We start from the raw sequence: 26,141 nt of genomic DNA, 5'->3' as shown, positions 1-26,141 counted from the left end.
CATCGCCAAGTTTGCGGATGACACAAAAATAGTTGGGAAGGCAAGTGGTGAGGAAGACACAACGAGTCTACAGAAGGATATAGACAGGTTATGTGTGTGGGCAAAAATGTGGCAGATGGAATATAATGTGGGAAAGTGTGAGGTTATACACTTTGGCAGGAAGAATAGAGGAGCTGAATATTATTTAAGTGGAGAAAGACTGAAGAAAGCTGCAGGACAGAGGGATTTGGGAGTCCTCATGCTTGAATTACAAAAAGCTAGCATACAAGTTCATCAGGTAATAGGTAAAGCAAATGGAATGTTGGCCTTTATTTCAAAGGGGATGGAACGTAAAAATAGGGAAGTCTTGCTAAAATTATACAAGGCTCTAGTTCGACCACACCGAGAATACTGTGAACAGTTTTGATCCCTTATCTAAGGAAAGATATACTGGCATTGGAGGCAGTGCAGAGAAAGTTCATTAGGTTGATCCCGGGGATGGAGGGATTTTCTTATGAGGAGAGATTGAGTTGGGTGGGCCTGTACTCACTGGGGTTTAGAAGAATGAGAGGTGAGCTTATTGAAACATATAAGATTCTTAGGGGGCTTGACAGGGTAGATGTTGAGGGGTTGTTTCCCCTTGTGGGAGGGTCTAGGACCAGAGGGCATAATCTCAGAGTAAGGGGTCATCCATTTAAAACAGAGATGAAGAGGAATTTCTTCTCTCAGAGGGTAGTCAATCTGTGGAATTCTTTATCGCAGAGGACTGTAGAGGCTGAGTCGTTAAGTATATTCAAGGTTGAGATAGACAGATTTTTAATCAGTAAGAGAATCAAGGGTTATGGGGAAAAGGCAGGAAAATGGAGTTGAGGATTATCAGATCAGCCATGATCTTGTTGAATGGCGGAGCAGACTCAATGGGCCGAATGGTGTCCTTCTGCTCCTATATTGTATGGTCTTATGGCATAACATTGATAAAATAAGAGCCTATGAAAAGTATTGCATTTGTCTCTATGGTGTTCCACACACCTAAACTGTTTCTTTCCAGATGGTTTTTACCCACTTTCTTCCTTAGCTGCAACTTGATTCCTTCCCTGGCCTTTGTCATCATTTCATATGAATGTAACTTTAATTATATATTTCTATTTAAATATTCTGAACAATTGGCAGTTGGGTAGAACTTGAAAATCACAAAGGACATTTGTAACTCGTTGGGTAACCTCGCACTAATCTAGCTCTGACAGTTCCCATTCTCTTCAACCTATGAATTCTTCAGCCCATGCAGCAAGGCAATGTTATTGGAGATGGACAGTGCATGTGTAAAGTTTTCCTGCCCAATACAACATTCCCAGCTGAAAAAGTCAAAAATTTGCAACTGGCCTACCAAAACCTCTCAGAAAGTGGGAGCTGAAATCTCAAAGGTAAAAAATTTGTGCTGATAATTATTTGTGTTGATTTGCTTCATGTAGTCTATTTGAGCTAATTAGCATTGTTTGCTAATATTATCATCAAAGTTTTCATAAGTATATTTATAGTTCTTTGTCTCTTACAGCAGCTCCAAGTGATTTTGATTAAATCAGGTCATGGCGAAATGGAAAAAAAAACTTCGCTCGAGTGCCCCCAAAAATATCCCATAGACAGATGTTTGGCCTCATTAGTGGACCAATTACACTACGGCTATTAATTTGGTTACCAACTTGTCCAATTGCGCCTATTCATTGATTCTATCAATTTGACATTTGGGCCTGTAATTCTTTGTTTACATCTGCTAGGAGAGCAATGGAGGAGTTAGAAAATTGCCCAAGGCCCGTGCTCTGGTTCACACTTCAGTTTCTGCTCAGGTTTGATAGGGGCAGAACCTCTGTCCTCTTCCAATATAACGCATCGGCCAGAATTTTCCGGTTGGCATGTGGGGGTGGGCCCTGCACGCCTGCATGTAAAATGACGTGCGGTGACGTTAGGCGAGCGTCCCGACGTCACCGTGCACCATCGCGATATTTCGTTGGGCACGCGCACACGTTGATCTCCGATGCATGCCCGCCATTAATTAACGGGCCACTTAAGGCCCTTGCACCAATGCTGATTTTTTGGCGCCGTGCAGTCTTCAGATTGGCGCATGGGCACAACGGACAGGCGGTTAGGACACATTTGTATAAACCTCATCCACAGGCGGGTTAAGAGGGCTCAGTGGGGTGGCGAGTGTGCTCTGTCAAATATTGTTTTTTCAAAGTTACTGAAACTTGCCTGTGTGATCTGCTATACTTCAAAACCCATACCAGCTGCTTTGTCGGGACTCACAAGCTTCCGCTCAGCACTCTGCAGTGAGGAATCTCTTTTGGGCCTGCAGGTTTCAGGAAGCCTTCCCTTAGCCTGGGAATGGGAGCTGAACTCTCCACTGGAGGCACCTCCTCTGAGGAGGAGGGGAGGGATAGAAGGGGGAGGAGGCCAGGAGTCCACATTCAGCCTCTGGGGGAGCCACCTTTGGGAGGTCAGGTGCAGGCACAAGGGATGCCAGGCCAAGAGGTAGTCCAAGGTGGAAGGGGCTGCAGAAGATGCTGCCAGGGTATTCGGGCGGTGAAGCAGCTACCTCAATATGTTTGAGATGCAGTACCGAAGGAGGCTCCATCTGTCAAGGGAGACAGTCAGCTATATCTGTCAGGTGATTGGGCCTGAGATCTCCTCTAACTGTGTGGGTGGACACCCCATGCCAGTGGCTCTGAAGCTCACAGCTGCCCTCAGCTTCTATGCCTCTGGCTCCTTCCAGGGGTTGGTGGGTGATCTTTGCAGTGTCTCCCAATCAGCTGTCAACACTTGTGTCAAGCAGGTTACAGACGTTCTGTTCAGGCGTGCATTGACCATCATCCACTACTGTTGGGACCAGGCAAGCCAGATACAGCGAGCCAGAAGCTTCACGGCCATTGCTGGCTTCCCCAGCATCCAGGGTGCAATAGACTGTACACATGTGGCCATCAAGGCGCCAGCAAGTGAGCCCAGTGCCTTCATCAACAGGAAGGGCTTCCACTCCATGAATGTGCAGATAGTGTGTGATCTGATTCTACAAGGTACCCATGCAGCTCCCACGATATCTACATCCTCAGACACACCCTGGTTCTGGGGCTCTTCAGTGCTCCAGCCCAGCTTGATGGATGACTGCTGGGTGACAAGGGCTATCCCCTCAGAAGGTGCCTCATGACACCTCTCCGCCATCCAAGAACAGAAGCTGAGCAGCGGTACAATAAGAGTCACACCTCCACAAGGGCTGTGGGGAGAGTGCCATTGGTCTTCTCAAGATGTGCTTCCGATCCTGGACTGCTCAGGGGGCGCACTCCAGTACCCCCCATATCGTGTGTCACTGATAGTGGTTGCATGCTGTGCTCTCCTCAATCTTGTGCTGGAAAGGGGTTATGTAGTGGATGATGAAGATGTTGACGCAGTGGCTGCAGCTACACACAATGACTCCAGCAGTGAGTCTGAGGATGAACATGCACAAGGAAATGCTGAGGGGGTAGACGCTGAGCCGGGCATACTCCAAGGAGGCAGGGACACCCGGGAGGCTTTAATCCAATGAACCTTCAGCTAGCACACCATATATGGACCTCCAGGACAAGCCTGGGCTGTAGGCTCCATACACGATACCTAAGTGCAAAATCTGCCTGGTTAGGAACATTAACTAAAGTCCTTGTTCATAAAGCTGAATGTCCCACATTATTGGAAACCATCCACCTTCAGAAGAAAAGAGGCACCCTCAGCCATGGTCACATGTCTGAATTTAATATTACAAGCAAAGAAACTTAATGAAACAAAATGACAAAGGTGTTAAAAATCACGCCAACTCATAAAGACCACATTGTGGGCCAACATAAAAGCACCAATGATGAACCTGTGGTGTGCCTAATGTTAACGTTTTCTGGTGCTATGACTTGCTGACCCCTCGCTGGGAGTGGCATCTGAGACAGCCTGCTCAATCTGCTGTCCTCAATGAACTTGGCGGTCGTCCTTTGGCCCATGGAGCCTGTGCTGGCCCCACCTGGGAGGGAGCTACCAGTTCCACATCTGGCATCTCCCCAGTTGTTGCCACCTCACCGGATGCAATGGTCACTGGCAGAGGGGCCACATAACAACGAAGTATTTGGATATGCACTTGCGATGCCATGGCATAAAAGGCTATAGGCCTAGTGCTGGAAAATGGGATTAGAATAGTTAGGTGTTTGACTAGCACAGATGCATTGGGCTGAAGGGCCTTTTTCTGTGCTGAAGGCCTCTGTGACTCTATGAGGGCTGGAGGAGCTGCCGCCCTCATCCAGAGTACCCTTAGAGGAGCCCGCAGAGACAACAGACAGCTACTACGCCGACGTGAGGTCGCTTTGGACCTCCCTGCTCACCATGAATGGATGGGCACTGAGCTGGGAAACTTAGTGCCCAGACCATCTTCCACATTGGCAATGACCAGCTGAGGTCTATGCCAATGTGAGGGCTTGCTGCTCTGAGCGCATCCCCAGGAAGCCCTGAAGGGTCTCCTGGAGGAGCCTCTCCACAAGAGTTGCCACTCTCCCCATGGAGGACGTATGGCGCTCAGGCATGAGGCTCATTGTTTCGACGATAGTCTGCATAGTCTCCTCCGTCACGGACACCAAGCCAAGCATAGCCTCATGTATCTCCACCAGATGCTCCAGCACACCCGGCCGCATTTCCTGCGCTTGCTGCGTCGCAGATGACTCCAGAGGCACATCATCAGGCACCAACTTGAGCATGTGCCTGGTCCCCTGCAGTCCTCTGACTGCTGGTGCCATGGGCACTCTCTGTCTCTGCCAGCTCCTCCAGCGACTGTGAAATGCCCTCACCGATGTGCCCCGGGACACTAGCCGATGTTCTAATTCCCACCGAGATGCTAGTATCTGCGCTGGTGCCTGCCTGGCAGAATGGTGTGATGCTGGTGAGACTTCAGGGCCCTCAGGTGTGAGAGGGGGCCTCTGCTGTTCCTCCTCCCGGCCCTGCTCCGCTGATGCTGAAAGGAAGAACAAGGACATTGGATCAGTTAACGTGGAGACAATGTCAATGTGCATCCCTGTCCTCCGGATCATTATGCGCTCATCCTTCCATAAGCAATGGTCAATCCATGTTGCAAACTACAATCAATAAACATTCAGCGCTGCCATGGCTGCTGGGAGAACAATGGTGACCTCACTGCTGGGCACACATACTTGCCCATGGCACACCAGCCTCATCAACACCGGTGGATGTGGGTGCATGGCACCTCTCCAAATGTAGAGCCTCCTGCTCAAATTGGCTGAGAATTGCCAACTGTGCCGGGCTGCCGCCAGTCCTCACCCGCTCGGCGGCATTATGTGCACTCTTCTGAAAAGGAGAGAAGAACATTGATTAGTGCTACTTATGCCTGGATTCTCTTCGCGGACGGTCCACCCCAACCAGAATGAGAAATTGCAGGACTCCAGTGCCTCCTCACACCGCTGCTGCCGAGCAATCACACAAAGATGCTAGGCCTGTCCCCCACCCCCCGCCCACCCCCTTGGCCAAATGCTGCCTACATCACATTAGGCACCACACAGTCTAACCCTCCATAGCAAGGAGGCGCAAGCACGTGAAGCGCAGAGGAGAGCAGATCGATCAGTGCCAACGCCACTTTAAAGCTCTCCTCCCAAAATGTCATCACCCTGACTTTGACATGTCCTGGAGTTCCAGCACAGACCCTAGGTGCAGCTCCTCCAGGGTGCCCCCAAAACAGTAATGTGGGTCTCAGTGTACCACATGCTGCGGGGGCTGAATCCATCTCTTCACCATCCTCTCATGGTGGCCTCAGCATGGGCAATATCTGCCAGCCAACCCAACAAAGGACACATGCCGTCAATGATTGAATGCAGATACTACACTCGGACTTGAGGGGGGTGGGGGGGGTGCTATTTGCTGGGTTAAGTGACCAATGCCAACATTGTCCTCACCTTTCCCGAGCACAAGAGGATGTTGAAGTGCTTACGACACTGGATCCAGGTGCATCGCACCACATCGCGGGAGCTCACCACCCCCACCACCTCCTCCCAGGCACGTTTGGTCACGTAGGAGGGGGGGGGGGGTCTGCTCCTCCCGTCCTGAGGAACCAGCACCTCCCACCATACTGTCACCTCCTCGAGGAAGGCAGCGAGGCAATCATCAGAAAAATGAGGGGCACAGTGCCCCCCCCTGCCATACCCTCCTGCCTGGCCTGCTCACCAGCAGCGCTCTGGGGAGCCCTTCCACTGGCCACGATTCACAGCCTTGGAAAGACTGTAACAACTTTTTAAAACAGACCGCTGGGTCACCATTGGACCCAGCAGTCACTGCAGTCCCGCCGCCCGCTCACTCCCGCTGTCCTCGGGAGCCGCGATTCACGCCGTTGGGCCTTAATTGGCCCACCTGCCTAAAATGGCGGTGCAGACCTGATTGCCGGCGGCGATTGGGTCCATGCCCGCCCGCGCCTGCTCCCGCTCTGTCCCACTGCCAGCCAGAAAATTCTGTCCACAATGTCAGAAGGGGTGGGGTCAGAAAGAGGGAATTCCTATGTCGGGAATTTTCTTGGCTCTGACCTCCACAATGCCACGCTCCCAGCACACACACCAAACAATGGATGCCATGTCCACTTGGGGATCCAGATCTAAAGCACCAGACCAGAAAAAAATAGCAGCTCCATTTTGCATATTGACTCCTGTGTAAAGAGGAGCACCAGTGCTGCACCCTTAATTAGAGCTTAGAGCTCAGAACCCACCCTTCTCTCTCACCAACTAACATTGATCTGTGGTTGGTGATTTTGCTCAGGCACAGCAAACACTAATGGGAAAGGATTAGTTATATCAAAATTAAAATATTTACATATTCATGCTTTCTTGACTTATAAAGATTCTTTGTTATCTGAGTATTGTTATGACCCCCAGCTGAGGTGACCACTGGACAAGCCTGATCCCAGGGTGGAACCCAATTTGATAGATTCTAACTTTTATTTGCTGGAAAAACTCAGCAGGTCTGACAGCATCTGTGGAGAGAGAAACAGGTGGAATTTTCCCAGAATTGCACAAAATGCGGTAGTGGGTGGGTAAAATGGAGTCCTACCTTCTGATGAAAATGGCGGGTTTTCATGCCATTTCTTCCCAAGCCAACCTCATTATTTATGCATTCCTGGGAAACACGCCATTTCCATGGCGGGCAGACACTCATTCACTTGCTCGCTATCACCCTGCTGTTGCATCATGCTGGCCGCCATCTTTAAAAGGCAGCCGCCAGCAAAGCACTCATCACCACCAGCTCACCACCGCTGTCCAGGAGACATGGCCAGCAAAAGCAAAAAGGCTGCAGCCCCCCGCTTCAACATTGGGCCCCTCAAGCAACTGCTGGATGCCGTGGAAGCCCGACGGGATTTGCTCTACCCCTGCTCTGGCTGCAGGATGGGTAGCAATGTCACCAACCCGGCTTCGGAGGCGGTGGCAGCAGTGGTCAGTGTGAACACCCTACAGAGGAGGACAGCCACCCAGTGCCACAAAAGGTTGAATGATCTCCTCCATTCCACCAAGGTAAGTCACTCTTTTCATCAGTCCAAACTCATACACTCACAAACCCCTCACACATCCACCGGCCCTCACTCACTGCCAGTGCAAGGACATCACCATTCACTCCTTCCCACACACCGTCATTGTCCTCATCCCGTCCATGGGACCACACCACCCACGCAGGCCAGGCATACTTATCATCTGGCCCGGCAAGAGTCCTGATACACTCTCCCCAGCTCTATCCATGCAGGACAAACTGGCTCACAATAGGAGGGGAAGGTGGAGAGATGCCAGAGATCAAAGTTCTGACAGAATTCGAAACAGCCATCTAGCTGGCCGGTGATAACTGGGACCGGTCCTGTGCTGACAGTGAGGTCAGCGCTTCTACCAAAGTGAGGATCCAGCGGTGCAACATCCATCAGAAGACCATGCCGTGAGTGATGTGTCCTCTTTCACAGGCCACTGCCATGCACCAATTGTCTCCCCTTGCTTTCGCAGGCACATCTGCCAAACAGCCGACAGAGTCCATGACCCAGGATCTCCAATCAAGCTCCGAAGAAGCCTCTGAAAAGGAATCTGATGGCACCCTCCCTGAAGTCCCATCACAGCGCTCACCCACACCCTCCACCAGCGCAGAGGCACACACCTCGGTGGGACCTAGCTTTAGAGTAGCCTTGGGATCACAATCTGGTGAACACATCATACTTTCTGATCCACAGCAGGTGGAGCCAGGGACTTCCCGGGTCCCCAGCACTTGAAAAATTGCTAGAGGCCAAAGCGTTGCTGAGTCCAAGTCAGACGACGAGCCTCTGAACTTGGTCATGTCACAGTTGCTGGGGCTGCAAGGGCAAGCTAGGGAACAGCAGGAAGGGATGTCCACTGCACTCCTCAGATTGCAAGGCACAATGGAGAAGTCTGTCCATCTTCAGGCTGAGGTGATAACATTGGCTTTGCAACACTCCGATGTCAACACTGGCAGGATGGCAGCCGCCATGGAGACCTTGATGCAGGACATCACTCCTGCACTGCTTAGTTCCATTGCTGATGCTATAATTGGCCTCCAACAGTGTGTACGTGAGAGGGGTGCTTGGCAGCTCAATCTCACTCCAGCACCTCTTCCGCTCATGGAGTCAGCCGGGGGCCCTTGGACACCCATAGGGAGGAGGATCAGCAGGTGCACACTCCGGGGCCATCCACCCAGATGACTCTGGAAGTGACCAGCCCATCTGAATCCCAGCTTCCTGTGACCTCCGCAGATCCAGCTTCACAGGCCGAGAAGGGTGCCACTGCCACAAAGCAGGACTGGGGCCCTCCAAGCCTTTGCCCTCTAGAGGATGCCCGCCAAAGTCATCACAGACAGGGTGTCATAGTCTGCCTCCACCTCCGCTGTGGATCTCCAGGGAGCACCAAGACGTAGCGGCCGGGTTAGGAAAGTTAGGTAAAAGTAGTTGCACAGCCTGGCCATTGGTGTTGATCACTTGTACATACTTGTTCACTATAGTCAATAAACTCCCAAGAATGTCACCCTACCTGTGGCTCCTTGTTCTGATGAGCAGTGTTCTTGTCACTCAGATGTGAAACCTTTCTGCACAAGATAAAAGGCAGGTGTCTCAGTCCAGGGACTCTTCCCTGTGCTCTGTGCAGCCTTCAGACCACAGTGATGGTTCAGCCTCACACTCCCTGGAAACGTTACTGATGCCTGCACCTCGACAGTACTGGTCATTGCTGTCAGAATGTAGTGGGCAGGCGCCATAGAGTTCTCCCATACACTCTGTGTGCTCTCAGCAGGTTTATGATGGGCTGGCCCCCATCACACCAGTTTCTGCGACCAGTGATGCTGTGCACCAGCTCCTGAAGAGCTGAGGTGCTGAAGGCGGACACAGCATCAGATGCATTTAAAGTTTCATGGCTGCATCTCTGAGATGGCCCTGATCATGGAGCGCAAGCAAGCTGCCCTCAGCCAGACAGGAGTCAGACATTCTCAGAGGCTATGTGAAGATCTATGGAGTGTCCTCACCGCATGTTGTCATCATCTTCCAGTGATCAAGCAACTCTTAAGGCCTCCACTGCATCTTCATAACAGGAGCATACTCACAGAGGGTATTGGTACTGCCATAAGCCAGACTGGAGTCAAAAGTTCACAACTGCAATGTGAGGATCTATGGGGACAGCTCACTGCATGTCATCATCATCCTCCACAAATCTGGCAGCTATGAGGGACTCCTGAGTGCGCCTGCCTCATCTAGCCAGTGCGAGAGCCTCATCACCGTCGTCGTCACCACCGAGGACCCCCTCACCCTTATCCCTGTCGGCGTCCTCCTCATCGGAGCAGATGTGCAGCTCCTCCATCTCCTCCTCAGCCAGCTCCTCTCCCCATTGCAGCACCAGGTTGTAAAGGGCACAGCAGACAACGATGCGTGACACCTTCTGTGGACTGTATTGCAGGGCTCCACCAGACCAGTCCAAGCACCAGAACTGCATCTTCAGCATCCGGATGGTCCGCTCCACCAAGTTGCAAGCTGCTGCATGAGACACATTATAGCATCGCACTGCTGCAATCTGAGGCTGCCACATGGGTATCATCAGCCACGGCCTCTGCAGGTAGCCTTTGTCCCCAAGGAGCCAACCCTACAGCCTCTGTGGAACCAGGAAGACTGCAGGGATCTGCGATGACTCAGGATGTAGGTGTCATGCACACTCCCTGGAAACCGTGCGCATATCTGCAGGATGCTTTTCTGGTGGTTGCATACCAACTCACGTTCAGTGAGTGGAGCGCTTGGTTACCCTGTGGTGCCTCGGCATTGCTAGCATGTGGCGGTCAGGCTAGGAGCCTGACCCCAGTCATATCACTGTGGCTGCATCTGATCTGTCTTAGTTGCAGAGGCATGGTCAGTTTATACATGTGTCCCTAATGCATGGCCACTCCCCTCACTTACCCTGCCCACCACCTTGATTGCCTGTGCATGGGATTAGCGTCAGGGCAGCACTTGACCACCCCCCTCAGCAGTCGCCTCCGAGGCTGACCAGCACTTGTCCCGAGGCACCCCCGCCCACCCCTCTGAGCATCCACCTCCAAGCCTGGCCAGCACCTGCCCTTGGACAACCCCCTCCACCCCCCCCCCCTCACCCTCAGCAGTCACCTCCGAGGTTGGCCAGCACTTGCTCCCGGATACCATCCCCTCCTCAGCTGTAGCCTCCAGGGCCAGCCATCTGTTGCCCCCACCCCACTGCGCCTGGGGCCTGTAAACAACAGGCGAGCTGTGGAGAACACTGCTGCTCAGTTCCCCCAAACTGAACGCTGCCAAGTACATGTCGTCTGCATGCTGTTATGAAACACGTCGGCGTGCTTTCCTGCCGACGTGGATGGACAGTACGGCAGGATTCCAAGAGCCTGGCGGGATGGATTTTTAATCATATGCTAATGTACTACAATTAGCTCCCCACTGACCGATGGGAAACGCAGCCCACCGTTGGCGGGCTGAGCAGATGATCGTGACCTGCCTTCATGCCTCCGCCAGCGGGCTGGAAAAATTCCACTCGACGCTTTGAGTCCATATGACCCTTTTCCTATCATACAGACTTGAAACATTAACTCTGTTTCTCTCTCCACAGATGCTGTCGAACCTGTTGAGTTTTCCCAGCATTTTCTGTTTTTGTTTCAGATTTCCAGCATCTGCAGTATTTTGCTTTTACCCAACTTTTATTTGTTTGTTTAGATATGTGGAGACGGGCTACTGAGCAGAGTCACTGGAGTCAGCTAATAAACTTTTAACAAAAGCATAAAACATTTATTAAACAAGAAAAGATGAACTATATTACAATACTCCTTCACCCACAACTATACATTTACCGATATGTGCGGATTTGTAAGGATAACAAAAGGTACAAAAGCTATCTTATACTCTAATGTTCACAGCAAATGCAGTCCATGTAAACCAATTGGCAACCTGTGGTCAGACACACCACACTCTGAAACCAAGTGACAGATGCCACCCCAGACACTTGTTACACCATGAGCCAACCAGTCTCACTGAACTCCATCTTTCACAGGAGGGTTTCCAATCTCCACTCTCCAAGAACTTGCCTTAGAATCTTCTCCCAAACCGGTGCTTTCTCTCAGACGCCTTCTGCAAGGGTTCACCTACAGGTTTTGAACTCTCCTTCCAATGTTCCTCTCCCCTGGGTCACTGCAAGCATTCAAGCTTTCCTCCATGCTCCCTCTTTCATTGATTCAGCTGTCAACAGTATACCACTGCTTCACATACCCATAGCAAAGAGTAACTGACCTTCAGCTGCTTCTTTGGGTGTTCTGACTTCTCACAAACCTTTATATCACTTTGACTCTGCTTCCTGCAGCTTGGAGCTTTAAGCATGAAGCTTGGAGCCTTTCTCTGCCCGTCACTCTTAGCTTCATTGAACAGGGTCTTTTTCAAGTTCCTTCCTTTGACTGCAAGGTCTGCATGGGACTTTCTCCTGTTCCACTCACCTGGATTTTGGGGACTTTCTTCTTTAGCTTGGGATTTGCTATCTGTCCCTTTTGCTCCAGTCTCTCTCTGGCAACTACTTTCAACCAACTTTAGCTTGGAACTGGCTTTCTGAGCCTTCTAGGCTGCTTCTGCCTAGCAACAGGTGTCCAGAGAGGCAGGTTCCTCCCACAGACACACACACAAGAAACTAGAAATGGCAGTTTGATTTGGAAGCAGTTTGAGTTCAGTTGGTTTTGAAGATAACTGCTGGCCCAGTTTTTCTACTCTTCTATTTGTTTCACTTCTCTTACAGTTGTAAATTCTCATTAGAAATGCAGGCACTTTTAAAAGTGAAACTAAAACTGAACTTGACCTTTTCTTAACACACAGATACAGAAATACAAATCAAACTTAAACTTTAAAGCTAAAATTCATTCCTAACACCTACAAATACCAATATAACTTAAACTATCTCTATTTCCTAACAAATCTTGAACCCTGATAGTTTGAAGCATACGAGAGCGTGCTTATTCAGTATGAAGACAAATTGGTGAATCTGACTGAGCAGCTCAAAGCAATGGAGAACATTGAAGACACTTTCACCAAGCTCAACTTTGAGCTTCTGCATGCGGAACTGAAAGAGATGGAACGTCTCATCGCCGAGCTAATGCAGTCGGTTCAGGGAGACAGTCATGTGTTCGAAACTCTGTTTGAGGAAGTGATTATGTGATACCGTTGAGATATAAGTTAATGCAGCAGTGACTGAACTTTCTCTATATTGAATATATAAGGTATAGTTGTTTGACAATGTGACCTCACTGAACATAGGGTCCACCACACCAAGCAATAATATGACATAAGATCATAAACAAATCTTCCAAGGTGGCAGATCAAGTTGACAAAACTGTTAGAATGACAATATAGAATAACAGGGCTTGAGTTTTAGGCCCTGCCAGGAGCAGAGATGGGAACGATGGTGCGGGTGGAGACCAGCGATGAAAACATCGGCACTGGCAAATGTGCCAGTTCCCCCACTCCACCCTGCCGTGGGTCACTTTTTATGGAGGTGGGATAGGGGGACAACAGGGGTATCCACCTGCACATAGCAGGCAGCTAACCAGGCTCATTAAGAGCCTATTAAGGACAATTAAAGGAGGTTGATTGGAATTTTGCAGTCAGGTTCCTGCAGGAGATGGAGCCAGTTTAGCTGCATGGAAGCAGCCTCCTGGCACAGGTCAGGAAGCTAGTGTTCCAGACAGGCCTAAAGGCCCTCCCCACCTGCCTGGATGCTGTAGCAGCCGCAGGCTGTCACGTAGTGAGGCACCCCCACCCCCCCCCCACCCCCCCGCCCCCCCACACCCCACACCCCCCACCCCCCTGGCCTGGCTGCACAGCCATTTTTTAGCATAAGTTTAAAACATTTGGAGAGAGGGCGCCTCCATTTTGAAACTCAGTCTCCTTGGAATCACTGGAGCTGGCTGGAGTCACTGTGGCACATCTGCAAGACTGAGAGCTACATGAATAGCATGTTCGAGAGGTGGTCACACCGCAGGTTAGGAGCATAGAGGCAGAAAGAGAATGGGTGACCATCAGGTAGTACAAGAGAAGCAGGCAGGTAGTGCAGGAGGTCCCTGGGGTCCCGCTCCCTAATTGGTTTTCTGTTTTGGATACTGTGAGGGTGTTGGTTCCTCAGAGGAGTGTAGTCACAGTCAAGTTTGTGGCACCATGAGCTGCACAGGAGGGGAGGAAGAAGAAAGGAAGAGCAGTAGTGATAGGAGATATGTTAGGGGGACAGACAGGCATTTCTGCAGCTGTAGATGTGACTCCAGGATGGTAGTTGCCTCCCTGGTGCCAGGGTCAAGTGTGCCACCGAGCGGCTGCAAGACATTCTTCGTTGGAGGGTGAACAGCCAGATGTCGTGGTCCATGTTGGTACCAATGATTTCGGTAGGAAGGGGGATGTGGTCCTGCAGACAGAATTTAGGGAGCTAGGTAGAAAATTAGCAAGCAGGACCTCAAAAGTAGTAATCTCCGGATTACTACCAGTGCTACTTGCAAGTGAGTACGGAAATAGGAGGATAAGGCAGATGAATGCGTGGCTGGAAAGATGGTGCAGAAGGGAGCGCTTTAGATTCCTGGGACATTGGGACTGGCTCTGGGGGAGATGGCATCTGTACAAGTCAGACAGGTTGTACCAGAACAGAGCCAGGACTGAGTTCCTTGGTTGTTCGGATAAGTCCAGCAATTACAGACAATTTTAACTTCAATGGTGGGGAAGCTTCTAGAAACAATTATTTGGGATAAAATTAATAGTCACATGGAAAAATGTGGGTTGATTAGGAGGAGACTACATGGATTTCTTAAGTGAAAATCATGTTTAACTAACTTGCTGGAGTATTTTGAAGAGGTAACAGAGAAGGTTGGTGAGGGCAATACTGTTGATGTGGTATATGTGAACTTCCAAAAAGCATTTGATACAGTACCACACAACGGACTTGTGAGAGAAGTTATAGCTCATGGAACAAAAAGAGACAGTAGCAACATGGATACAAAGTTGGCTGAGTAATAGGAAACAGCAAGTAATGGTTAATGGATATTTTTTGAGCTGGAGGAAGGTTTGCAGTGAAGTTCCCGGGGGTCAGTATTGGGACCCTTGCTTGTCCTGATATATATTAATGGTCTAGATATTGGTGTGCAGAGGATAATTTCAAAGGTTGCAGATTATACAAAATTTGGAAGCATTGTAAACTGTGAGGAGGGCAGCGTAGAACTTCAAAAGGACATAGACAAGTTGGTGGAGTGGGCAGACAGGTGGCAGATGAAGTTCAATGCAGAGAAGTGTGAGGTGATTCATTTTGGTAGGAAGAACATTGAGACAATATTAAATAAGGGGTACAACTCTAAAGGGTCTGCGGGAGAAGAGGGACTTGGGTGCATATGTGCATAGGTTATTAACAGTGGCAGAGCAGGTGGAGAAAGCAGTTAATAAAGCTTACAGTATCCTGGGCTTTATTAATAGGGGCATAGAGTACAAGAGCAGGGAGGTTATACTGAACTTGTAGAAGACTCTAGTTAGACCTCAGCTGAAATATTGTGTACAGTTCTGCGTGCCACACTTTAGGAAGGATGTGCATGCATTGGAGAGAGTGCAGAAGAGGTTTACAAAAATGGTTCCAGGGTTGAGAAACTTCAGTTATGAAGGTAGATTGGAAAAGTTGGGACTGTTCTTCTTGGAGAGGAGAAGGCTAAGAGGAGACTTGTTAGAGATGTTCAAAATCGTGAGGGACTGGACAAAGTAGATAAGGAGAAATTACTGCTGCTCGTGAAAGGATCAAGAATGAGAGGGCATAGATTTACCTTATGATTACAATTTTAATGTCATTCCGACATCACTACATTAACAACATTCTCATTGTCCCATCTGCCCCCTTCAAATCCTTGAAGTTAGAGGTTCAGGTGCTCTGGAGGCCTTATAACTGTGTGATTTGCAGAAGAAGCAAATTCAAGGTGAGAAAAAGCTTTTTCACACAGCGAGTGGTTCAGGTCTGGAATGTACTGCCTGGAAGTGCGGTGGAGGTAGGTACAATCGAGGCATTCGAGAGGGCATTAGATGATTATTTAAATAGTAGCAGTGTGCAAGGGTACGGGGAAAAGACAGGAGAATGGCACTGAATCATATTGCTCATTCAGAGAGCCAGTGCAGACACGGTGGGCTGAATGTCCTCCTTCTGCAGCATAACAATTCTGTGATTCCCTTACTTATCTGCCATCACTGCCAGCTGCTCCTTTCAAGCCCTCAAGGTTTGAGAGCCGACCTGTCATCCTTAATTGGATTGCAAGCCATCTCTCTGACCATTAATTGGCCATCCTGGGGAAAATCACCAAAAGTGACTGTTGCTCACATGTTGCAGGCTTCTGACCCACATTTCAGCCTGACGGTGGGGTTCAGAAGCCCACAGGGAAAATCCTGCCGTAGAATCTTACAATTCAGAATTTCATCCCACTCCCCAGCCTTTACCCCCATAAACCTATAAATTAATTCTCTTCAAGTACAAGCTACCACTGCCTCCCATCCACAAACATTCACTCCCTCCACCACCGACACACAGTGGCAGCAGTTTGTACTATCTACATGATGCACTGCAGGAATTCACCAAGGCTCTTTCAACACCTTCCAAACTCATGATCGCTACTATCTAGAAGGACAAGGGTAGCAGACACATGGGAAAACCACTACCTGGAAGTTCCCCTCCGAGTCACTCGCCATCCTGACTTGGAAATACATCGCTGTTCCTTCATTGTCGCTAGGTCAAAGTCCTGGAACTCCCTCCCTAACAGCACCGTGGGTATACCTACACTATAAGGACTACAGTGGTTCAAGAAAGCAGCTCACCATCATCTTCTCAAGGGCAATAAATGCTGGCCTAATCAGCGACGCCCACATCCCATGAATAAAAAAGATGTCCAAAAGCCGTTTATAAGTTCCTATAGAATTTGATTCCACCACCCTTTCAGATGGTGCAATCCAGATCATAGCAACCCTCCATGTGAAGAAATTTCTCCTCATTTCCCCTCTTGCACTTGTGCCAATTATTTTAAATCTATGACCTATGGTTACTGACCCAGTTCCAATGAAACAGTTCTTCTCTACTCATTCTATCAAAACTCCTCATAAGTTGAACACTCCTATTAGTTCTTCTGTTAACCCTTTCTGCTCTAAGGAGAAAAATCCCAGCTTCTCCAGTATCTCCACATTACTGAACTCCTTAGTCCCTGTTATTATTCAAGTAAACCTTCACTGTAACCTATCCAAAGCCTTGGCATCCTTTCTAAATTATGCCCAAAATTTTACAGAATATTTCAACTGATTTGTGTAGGTTTACCATAATTTCCTTGTTTTGTACTCAATGTCACTATTTGCAAAGCCAAGTATCCCATACACTTTCTTGATCGCTTTCTCAACTTCCCTTTCATCTTTAAAGATTTGTGAATATGCACCCCCAGGTCCCTTTGTTCTTGCACACTACCCCTTCAAAATTTTGATTACACTGCCTCTCTATATTCTTTCTCCAAAAGTACATCACTTCACTATTATCCACATTAAATTTTATCTGCCATGTGTTTGCCCATTTCACCAGTACCCCTAAGATCTGCTAATATCATGCTCACTATTTACTACATGCTAAGTTTTGTACCATCGGTGAACTTCAAAATTGCACACCATATACCTAAGTTCATCATTCATATATAACAAGAAAATCAATAGTCCCAATACCAATGAACCTTGGGAGACCCCACTGCATATCTCCCTCTAATGAAACAAATATTTGTTCACCACTACTTTCTGTGCCCTCTCCCTTAAACAATTACACACCCAAGTTACCACTGCCTCCTTAATACCATGTGCTTCTATTTTCTGAACAAGTCTGTTATGAGATATTTTCTTAATTGCCCTTGAAAACCCATAAATACAACATTCTTCATCAATATTACCTCATGAAAAAGCTCATTCAATCAGACACGTTTTGTTTCTTTGCAAATCCATGTTCTTTATCCCTTATTAATCCAGAGAATTATTTTTGTTCTTGACATTGATACATAGCAGTTTTCCCACCACTGACATTAAACTGATTTGTCTGTAGTTACCAGGTTTATCCTTCCCCTCTTTTTTGAGCAAGGGTGTAACATTTGCAAGTGAAGAGTCACGCCGATTTGAAATGTTAACTATTTCTCTCTCCACAGATGCTGCCAAATCTGCTGAGGTTTTTCAGCATTTTCTGTTTTTATTTCAGATTTCCAGCATCCGCAGTGTTTTGCTTTTATATTAGTAACATTTGCAATCCTTGGAAGATTGAAAGATCATTGTCGGAGCTTCTGCCATCTCCATCCCAACTTCTCTCAGCAGCCTAGGATGCATTCCATTTGAACTGGGTGACCTTTGATTGATGCCAACTTATTCAGCACTTCATTTCTATCTATCGTTTCTCCTATCTCTACTTCCCCATCTCTACTCCAACAGCAACCCTGTGCTTAGGCTAGCTCTCAGTTAAGCAACGTCTTGATTTTAAATTTCTCATCCTTGTTTTCAAACCTCTCCGTGGCCTCACCCCTCCCTATCTCTATAATCCCTTCCAACCCTACTATCCTCAAGAAATCTGTGCTCCTTTAATTCTGGCCTTTTGTGCATTCCCAATTATAATTTCTCTACCATCAGTTGCCAAGGCTCCAAGCTCTGAAGTACCCTACCTACACCTTTCTGCCACCTCACTTTCCTCCTTTAAGTTATTTCTTAAAGCCTACTTCTTTGATCAAGATATTCAAGATATTGGTCATCTGACCTAATACCTCCTTATGTGGCTCAGTGTCATGCTTTGTTTTATAGTACTCCTGTGAAGTGCTCTGGGATGTTTCATTATTTTAAGGGCGCTGCATCAATATAAGTTGTTCATGTTGTTGAGGGTTAGTAACCAGAGGAGAGAGATAAGGTAATTGGCAAAAGAACCAGAAGGAAAATAAGGCGAATTTTTTTTTAAATGCAGAAAGTTATGATCTGGAGCGATGAAAGCAAATTCAATTGTTCAAAAGAGTAAAGATTTGAAAGGAAAAGAAAATCAGGATAATGGGGGAAAAACAAGGGAATGGACTGGACAGTCTGCTTTTGGAGTAGGCTGCTCAGAAATTTTCAAAATGCAGACTGGAGACCAAAAGTTTTTTAAAAAAAACAAAATTTCATATTGTCCTCATCCTTTGCTGTCTTGTGGTGTATAGATAATGGGTGGAAACTTCTCTCGTTGGTGGTGAATTTGGAGACTGGAAAGGCATGTAATTAGGCAGGATAAGGTGCTCCGGAACCTCACCACCTTCCCACTTCCGTGGAAAGGTCCATGATCAACCTTCCCTCCCCACTGCCTATTGAAGCCCTTAAGTGGCCAATTAATGACCATTTAAGGACCTCATCCTGCTGCCACTGGTATTAACCCAACTGCAGGCACACCTGTCACCATGCAATGTGCATGGCAGCTAAAACCATGCGGCCAGTTTGTCACCTCCTGGGAAAGTGGGAGTCAGGGGCATGGTCCCTCAATCACTCAGTGCCTGATTGAGGGCCTGAACATCGGGAAGTGAAGAGCCCGCTGAGAGCCGCCCCACCTGCCCTTGCTGCCGACCCTCCGCACCCCTCAGCCCGTGACACCCCCAATCCCCCCCGAAAAGTTATTTAGCTGTGGCCTGCGTTGCTCCACGATCCAGGGTCTCCGGTGCCTATCCTTCTGGCAGCAGTCAGTGGCCCTGCTGAGCACAAGAGTTGCCGGCATCTTCGTAAGCAAGACTTCCACCTTGATTCTATCTATCTTTTCTCCTAACTGGGCCTTGATTCCAGGAGAAGGCCCGCCACTGGCCTTGCGACTTCCTGATTGGCTTCTGGTTTGCCAGGCCTTCCCGAAAAGAAGCAGTGCGGTTTGCCAGGTCACCAGCCAGCAGGCAAGACCCTTCAAGATTCCGCCCATTAGTTATGAAACTTTTTGCAAGTTTTCCTCATGAGCAAAACAAATAATAGAACACCAGCCACATTCAAGACAATGTGTTTTTCCCAGTTTTGTTACCCTATCCCGTTTCGGTTTGTTTTAAAAATGACAATCGTATAGTACGGGGGTTGGTGGTGTGGAGTGGCAGGGAAGAAGAAGGTTCATAAACATAAATGATCTCAAATGGCTCCTGATGCAATTATTTGGAATTTACAGAACAGAAACAGGCCATTTGAAACATTGGTCGATGTCAGACTTTATGTTCCACACAAGACTCCTCCTACCCTACTTCTTCTCACCCTATCGACATATTCCTTTCTTCCTCAGGTGATTATCTAGCTTCCCTTTAAATGCTTTTATACTATTCACCTCAACTACTCCATTTGGTAACAAGTTCCACATTCTAATCATTCCCCGCATAAGGAAATTTCTCCTGAATTCCTCTCACCCTTCTTCATCTAACTCTATCAGCATTTAATTCTATTTCTTTCTCCCTTATGTACTTATTGGTCAGCGGTGGTCATCTTCTGAGATTCTATAGACTCTGGAATAGTTCTTACAGATTGGAGGGTAGCTAATGTAACCCCACTATTTAAAAAGGGAGGTAGAGAGAAAACAGGGAATTATAGAACAGTCAGCCTTATGTCGATAGTGGTGGAAATTCTAGAGTCCGTTATAAAAGATTTAATAATGGAGTACTTGGAAAACAGTGGCAGAAATGGACAAATTCAGCATGGATTTATGAAAGGAAAATCATGCTTGACAAATCAATGGAATTTTTTGAGGATGTAACTAGTAGAGTTGATGAGGGAAAGCCAGTGGATGTGGTTTATTTGCACTTTCAGAAGGCTTTCAACAAAGTCCCACATAAGAGATTAGCATGTAAAATTAAAGCACATGGGATTGGGGGTAGAGTATTGAGATGGATAGAAAATTGGCTGGCAGACAGGAAACAAAGAGTAGGAATTAACGGGTCTTTTTCCAAATGGCAGGCAGTGACTAGTGGGGTACCACAGGGATTGGTGCCGGGACCCCAATATATATTAATGATTTAGATGAGGGAACTAAATGTCATATCTCTAAATTTGCAGATGACACAAAGCTGGGTGGGAGGGTGAGCTGTGAGGAGGATGCAGAGATGCTTCAGTGTGATTTGGACAAGCTGAGTGGGCAAATTCATGGCAGATGTAGTATAATGTGGGTAAATGTGAGGTTATTCACTTTGGTAACAAAAACAGGAAGGCAGATTATTATCTGAAAGGTTATAAATTGAGAGAGGGGAGTGTGCAACAAGACATGGGTGTCCTCGTACACCACTTGCTGAAGGTAAGCATGCAGGTGTAGCAGGTGGTAAAGAAGACATCCCCCTCATTCTTCTGAACTCCAGCGAATATAATCCTAATCAACCCCCCCACCTCAGCGGCATTCCATAGGGATCGTTCCCTCTGGGACACCCTGGTCCACTCCTCCATCACCCCCTACTCCTCAACCCCCACCTACGGCACCTCCCCATGCCCACGCAAAAGATGCAACAACTGTCCCTTCACTTCCTCTCTCCTCACCGTCCAAGGGCCCAAACACTCCTTTCATGTGAAGCAGCATTTCACTTGCATTTCCCCCAACTTAGTCTACTGCATTCGTTGCTCCCAATGCAGTCTCCTCTACATTGGAGAGACCAAACGTAAACTGGGCAACCACTTTGCAGAACACCTGTGGTCTGTCCGCAAGAATAACCCAAACCTCCCTGTCGCTTGCCATTTTAACACTCCACCCTGCTCTCTTGCCCACGTCTGTCCTTGGCTTGCTGCATTGTTCCAGTGAAGCCCAACGCAAACTGGAGGAACAGCACCTCATCTTCCGACTAGGCACTTTACAGCCTTCTGGACTGAATATTGAATTCAACAACTTTAGATCTTGAACTCCCTCCTCCATCCCCTTTCTGTTTCTTCCCCATTCCTTTTGTTTTTTCCAATAATTTATATAGATTTTTCTTTTCCCACCTATTTCCATTATTTTTAAATCTTTTATGCCCCGCTAGTCTTTCCACCCCACCCCCACTAGAGCTGTACCTTGAGTGCCCTACCATCCATTCTTAATTAGCACATTCGTTTAGAGAATATCACTACCTTCAACACCTCTGTGTTCTTTTGTCTGTGACATCTTTTAATTATCTGCTCCCATCACTGCTTGCTTGTCCCTACAACCACACCACCACCCCCCACCCCACTTCTCTCCCACAGCCCCCCCACCCTCCCCACCTTAAATTTCACCCCTCTCCTTATATTCATTCAGTTCTGTGGAAGGGTCATGAGGACTCGAAACATCAACTCTTTTCTTCTCCGCCGATGCTGCCAGACCTGCTAAGTTTTTCCAGGTAATTCTGTTTCTGTTTTGGATTTCCAGCATCCGCAGTTTTTTGTTTTTAAGACAAACGGTATGTTGGCCTTCATAGCAAGAGAATTCGAGTACAGGAGCAGGGATGTCTTGCTGCAATTATACAGGGCCTTGGTGAGACCACACCTGGAATATTGTATGCAGTTTTGATCTCCTTATCTGAGGAAGGATGTTCTTGCTATAGAGGGAGTGCAGCGAAGGTTTACCAGACTGATCCCTGGATTGGCGGGATGGACATATGAGGAGAGATTGAGTCGATTAGGATTATATTCGCTGGAGTTCAGACGAATGAGGGAGGGATTTCATAGAAACCTATAAAATTCTAACAGGACTAGACAGCGTAGATGCAGGAAAGATGTTCTCAATGGTGGGGGAGTCCAGAATCAGGGGTCACAGTCTGAGGATACGGGGTAGACCACTTAGGACTGAGATGAGGAGAAATATCTTCACCTGGAGAGTGGTGAGCCTATGGAATTTGCTACCACAGAAAGTAGTTGAGGCCAAAATATTGTATGTTTTCAAGAAAGTTAGCTGTAGCTCTTGGGGCGACAGGGATCAAAGAATATGGGGAGAAACAGGAGCAGGCTCTTGAGTTGGATGATCATCTATGATCATAATGAATGGCGGAGCAGGCTCGAAAGGCCGAATGGCCTACTCCTGCTACTATTTTCTATGTTTATCTAGTTTCCCCTTAAATATATTTACACTATTTGCCTCAATCACGCTGTTTGGTAGCAGGTTCTACATTCTAACTGCTCTCTACGTAAGGCAGTTTCTCCCGAATTGCTCATTGGATTTACTGATGGCTATTTTATATTTATGATCACTAATTTTGGTCCCTGAGTCCTCCACAAATGGAAATGTCCTACTGACATATACCCTATCAAACTCTTAATTGTATAGACTTCTAATCATGTCACCTTTCAATTTTCTAGGGAAAAGAGCCTCAGCAATGCAGTATTGAATGTTACTGACATGGACATGAAGAATATTACTAATTTGAATGCACCTTCAGATTCAAAACACTTCTGCCATCACCAACCAGCTGGAACACTATAAGAACAATGTGCTCCTAATGCGGCGTGAAATTCAGGAACTGCAACAGCATCCAGAGGAATGTCAGAAACTTCAAAATGGATCCCAGGGTGGAGATTTTGGTAATGACATCTTACATAGAATTTACAGTACAGAAATAGGTCATTTAGACCAACTGGTCTATTTGGTGCTTATTTTCCACATGTATCTCTTCACACCCCTCTTCATCTAACTCTGTTAGCATATTCTTCTATTGCTTTTCTCATGTATTTTCCCTTTAATGTATTTATGCTATTTGCCTCAACTACTCCAAGTGGTAGCAAGTTCCACATTCTAATCACTCTTTGGGCAAAGAAGTTTCTCCTAAATTCCTTGTTGGATTTATAGGTGATTATCTTGTACTTATGACCCCTAGTTTTAGTCCCCTCCAAAAGTGGAAACATCTGTGCTACATCTACCTTACCAAACACCTTCATAATTTTAAAGCCCTCTATCTGGTCACCCCTAAACCTTCTCTTTTCGAGAGAAAAGAAACCCAGCCAGTTCAGTTTTTCCTGATAAGTATAACCTCCCAGTTCCTGTATCACCTTGTAAATCCCTTTTGCACCTTCTCCACTACCTCCATTTTCTTTTTATAATAAATACATTCATGGGCGGCGGGGGGAAGGTGGTGGTGGGTGATATCAACTTCAACCACCCATTATTAATCATTTCTCAATAAATAAATATGCAAGCTTTTTATAAACGTGGTGCTGTCCTTGCCTCAAAATTAGACAAGGACGATTCCTTGCCACACAGTATGAGGTTAATGCTCTCCAGCTGTGGGGTCTGGTTCTCAGTCTGTCCGAGGTGGTTTGAAATCCTACAAATTTAGGAAGGGAAGACTGAGCAAGGGAAGATGTTCTACAGTTTACAGGTTCTAGGAAAAAATAACCTACAGACTGAATATCCAGAAGCATAGACTAATGCTCTTTAAATCCCACCATGACACCCAGAGGGTTTAAATATAGTTAATTAAATAAATCTATAATAAAATGCTAGTATGGTGACCACGAAACTACTGGCCTGTCATAATAATACACCTGATTCACTAATATCCTTTAAGAAAGGAAACCTACTTTCCTCACTAAGTCTGACCTATATGTGACTCCAGATCCACAGCAATGTGGTTGACTATTAATTGCCTTCTGAAATAGCCTAACAAACCACTGAGTTATTAGGGATGGGCAATAAATGCTGGCCTTGCCAGTTGCATCCAGATCCCATGAATAAAAAGGAAAGGCACATTTTAAAAAACACCAGCTGAGAGATTAGAAGATTTAATCAGCCTTCAAGTTATTTTTGTATCCTATCCTTTCTCCCACCAGGATCTTGTGAACATGGAGGAATTGCAAACATGAGCAAACCATTTGTCATGCAAAGAATCTACCAAGGATCCTATCGATATGGCGCATGGGGGAAAGACCCTAATCCGGCCCCTGGCAGAAAGAACATGTATTGGGTCACTTCCCAGAATGGATTTCTGATAATGGACCAGTATCTACTTTACTCAGACTACACACATTTAGTTCTCGGAGAGTCTTTTCAGTCTCCTGCAATAGGTACTCCTGGTTATGGTTCTGACATAGTGATGCTTAATAATTATTTTTACTGTAATTATAATGTTGATAACAGATATATCACGACAGCAAATGCATCATCTCCATACTAATATCAGTTAGTTCAGTTAGAAGATGCAGTCACTGGAAATAGATTCTCATACAGCTCTTCTGACGATCAAATTCTTGACTTTTCCGTTGATGAAAATGGGCTGTGGGTGATATATGCCACTGTAAAAGGCAAAGGCAACATTGTAATGAATAAAATCAATGAAGAATCCTTTACTGTGGAGGCCACTTGGGAGACCAATCAGTTCAAAAGGGCAGCCAGCAGTGCCTTCACGCTCTGTGGAGTTCTCTGCGTGACACGGACATTGACAACTCAAATGGAAGAGATATTTTACACTTTCAATACAAAGACAGGAAAGGACAGTTTTATCAACATCCCTTTTGAAAAGAAGTCTGAAAATATCATATGTCTCCACTACAATCCTTCAAATCACAAACTGTACATATTCAATGATGGCTACATGATCTTTTATAACCTTGAGTTCAAACCTAAAGAGCCTTAATGATAAATTCAAGTTAATTCATTTCAATTAAATATATCCCAAGAACCTTGATGCATCATTGCCCTTCCTTCCCCCATTTCAATATGATATATATGGACAATCAGCACAACAAAATACTTTTCTTTCAAGGCTTAATTTTCCGCCTTTTCAACATCTACCTTTCTTCTTCTTAGGTAATACCTCGGGATCGAGGATAACTTGCTTCCGTCTGGTTCGATGGGTTCTCAGACAGCTGCTAAGTCTAATAATACAATCTGCAGATTCTGCCACATGCGGGGCAGGTGGGTAAATAGGTTGTTTGGAGATTTGTTCCTTCTCCCCGGCACCTCAACTTTGCCTCTGCTGCTCCCGATGAAGTCTCTTAAGTTTCTCCATTTCAAGTCCCTGTCACAAGACAGGGACTCCCATGAGTGGGCAGAGATGTCTGAACTTTTCAAGAATGCTTTGCGGACATCCCTAAAACAGTTCCGCTGTCCTCTTGGGAGTCTCCTGCCACAACTGAATTCCGAGAAGAGTTGCTTTGGGAGTCTGGCGTCAATGACGTGAACGACAAGTTCGACCTTTCTACCAATTGCAGGCTAATTGACAGAGGTGACAACATTAATTTCCTGCCATGCCAAGCTCGCAGGTCCTGGTGCACCAGGAACTTTCAGACTTCTCCTCAATTGTTCTCTGTGCAGACATCTTTGGGGGAGAGGGGGTGTTTCGGGGCAGGAACCAAGCTAAATGAATGATGTCAAATTCTTCCCATCCCTCAGAAGGAACAGTTTAGTAACCAAGAGCCCAAACAACTCAATTAATCCCCAGTTCTGTTTGAGAATTAAAGTGTCAGCTATTTTTGCTACTGGGTCCTCTTACTTTGGAAATTGATAACTGCGAGTTATCAGACTCAGACCATTGGCCTACTTGCATTTTCATTGATCAGGTATATGCAAGGATCTTAAGCACTGTACTCAGATAACTTGCTTGGCTCTGGACTAGACAGCCTGCTTGCAAACGTCTGGATCCGAGTCATGGTCCTGTCCTCTATTCCACCTCTATCC

The 26,141-nt window shown here is 47.0% G+C and overlaps 1 protein-coding gene across 1 annotated transcript; it reads left to right on the top strand.

Annotated features, from left to right (window-relative positions):
• Window positions 1–1,258: 1,258 nt before the first annotated feature.
• Window positions 1,259–25,098, top strand: LOC121292377 (olfactomedin-4-like). Its single transcript, XM_041214226.1, has 6 exons — window positions 1,259–1,379; window positions 12,490–12,695; window positions 19,225–19,455; window positions 22,909–23,050; window positions 24,296–24,529; window positions 24,650–25,098. Exons 1-6 carry the CDS (start codon window positions 1,259–1,261, stop codon window positions 25,096–25,098), a joined length of 1,383 nt encoding a protein of 460 aa, XP_041070160.1.
• The last annotated feature ends 1,043 nt before the right edge of the window (window positions 25,099–26,141 follow it).

The sequence above is a fragment of the Carcharodon carcharias genome, chromosome 20 (assembly GCF_017639515.1).
Source record: "Carcharodon carcharias isolate sCarCar2 chromosome 20, sCarCar2.pri, whole genome shotgun sequence".
NCBI lineage: Eukaryota > Metazoa > Chordata > Chondrichthyes > Lamniformes > Lamnidae > Carcharodon > Carcharodon carcharias.
This window is presented reverse-complemented; position numbering and strand designations above follow the sequence as displayed.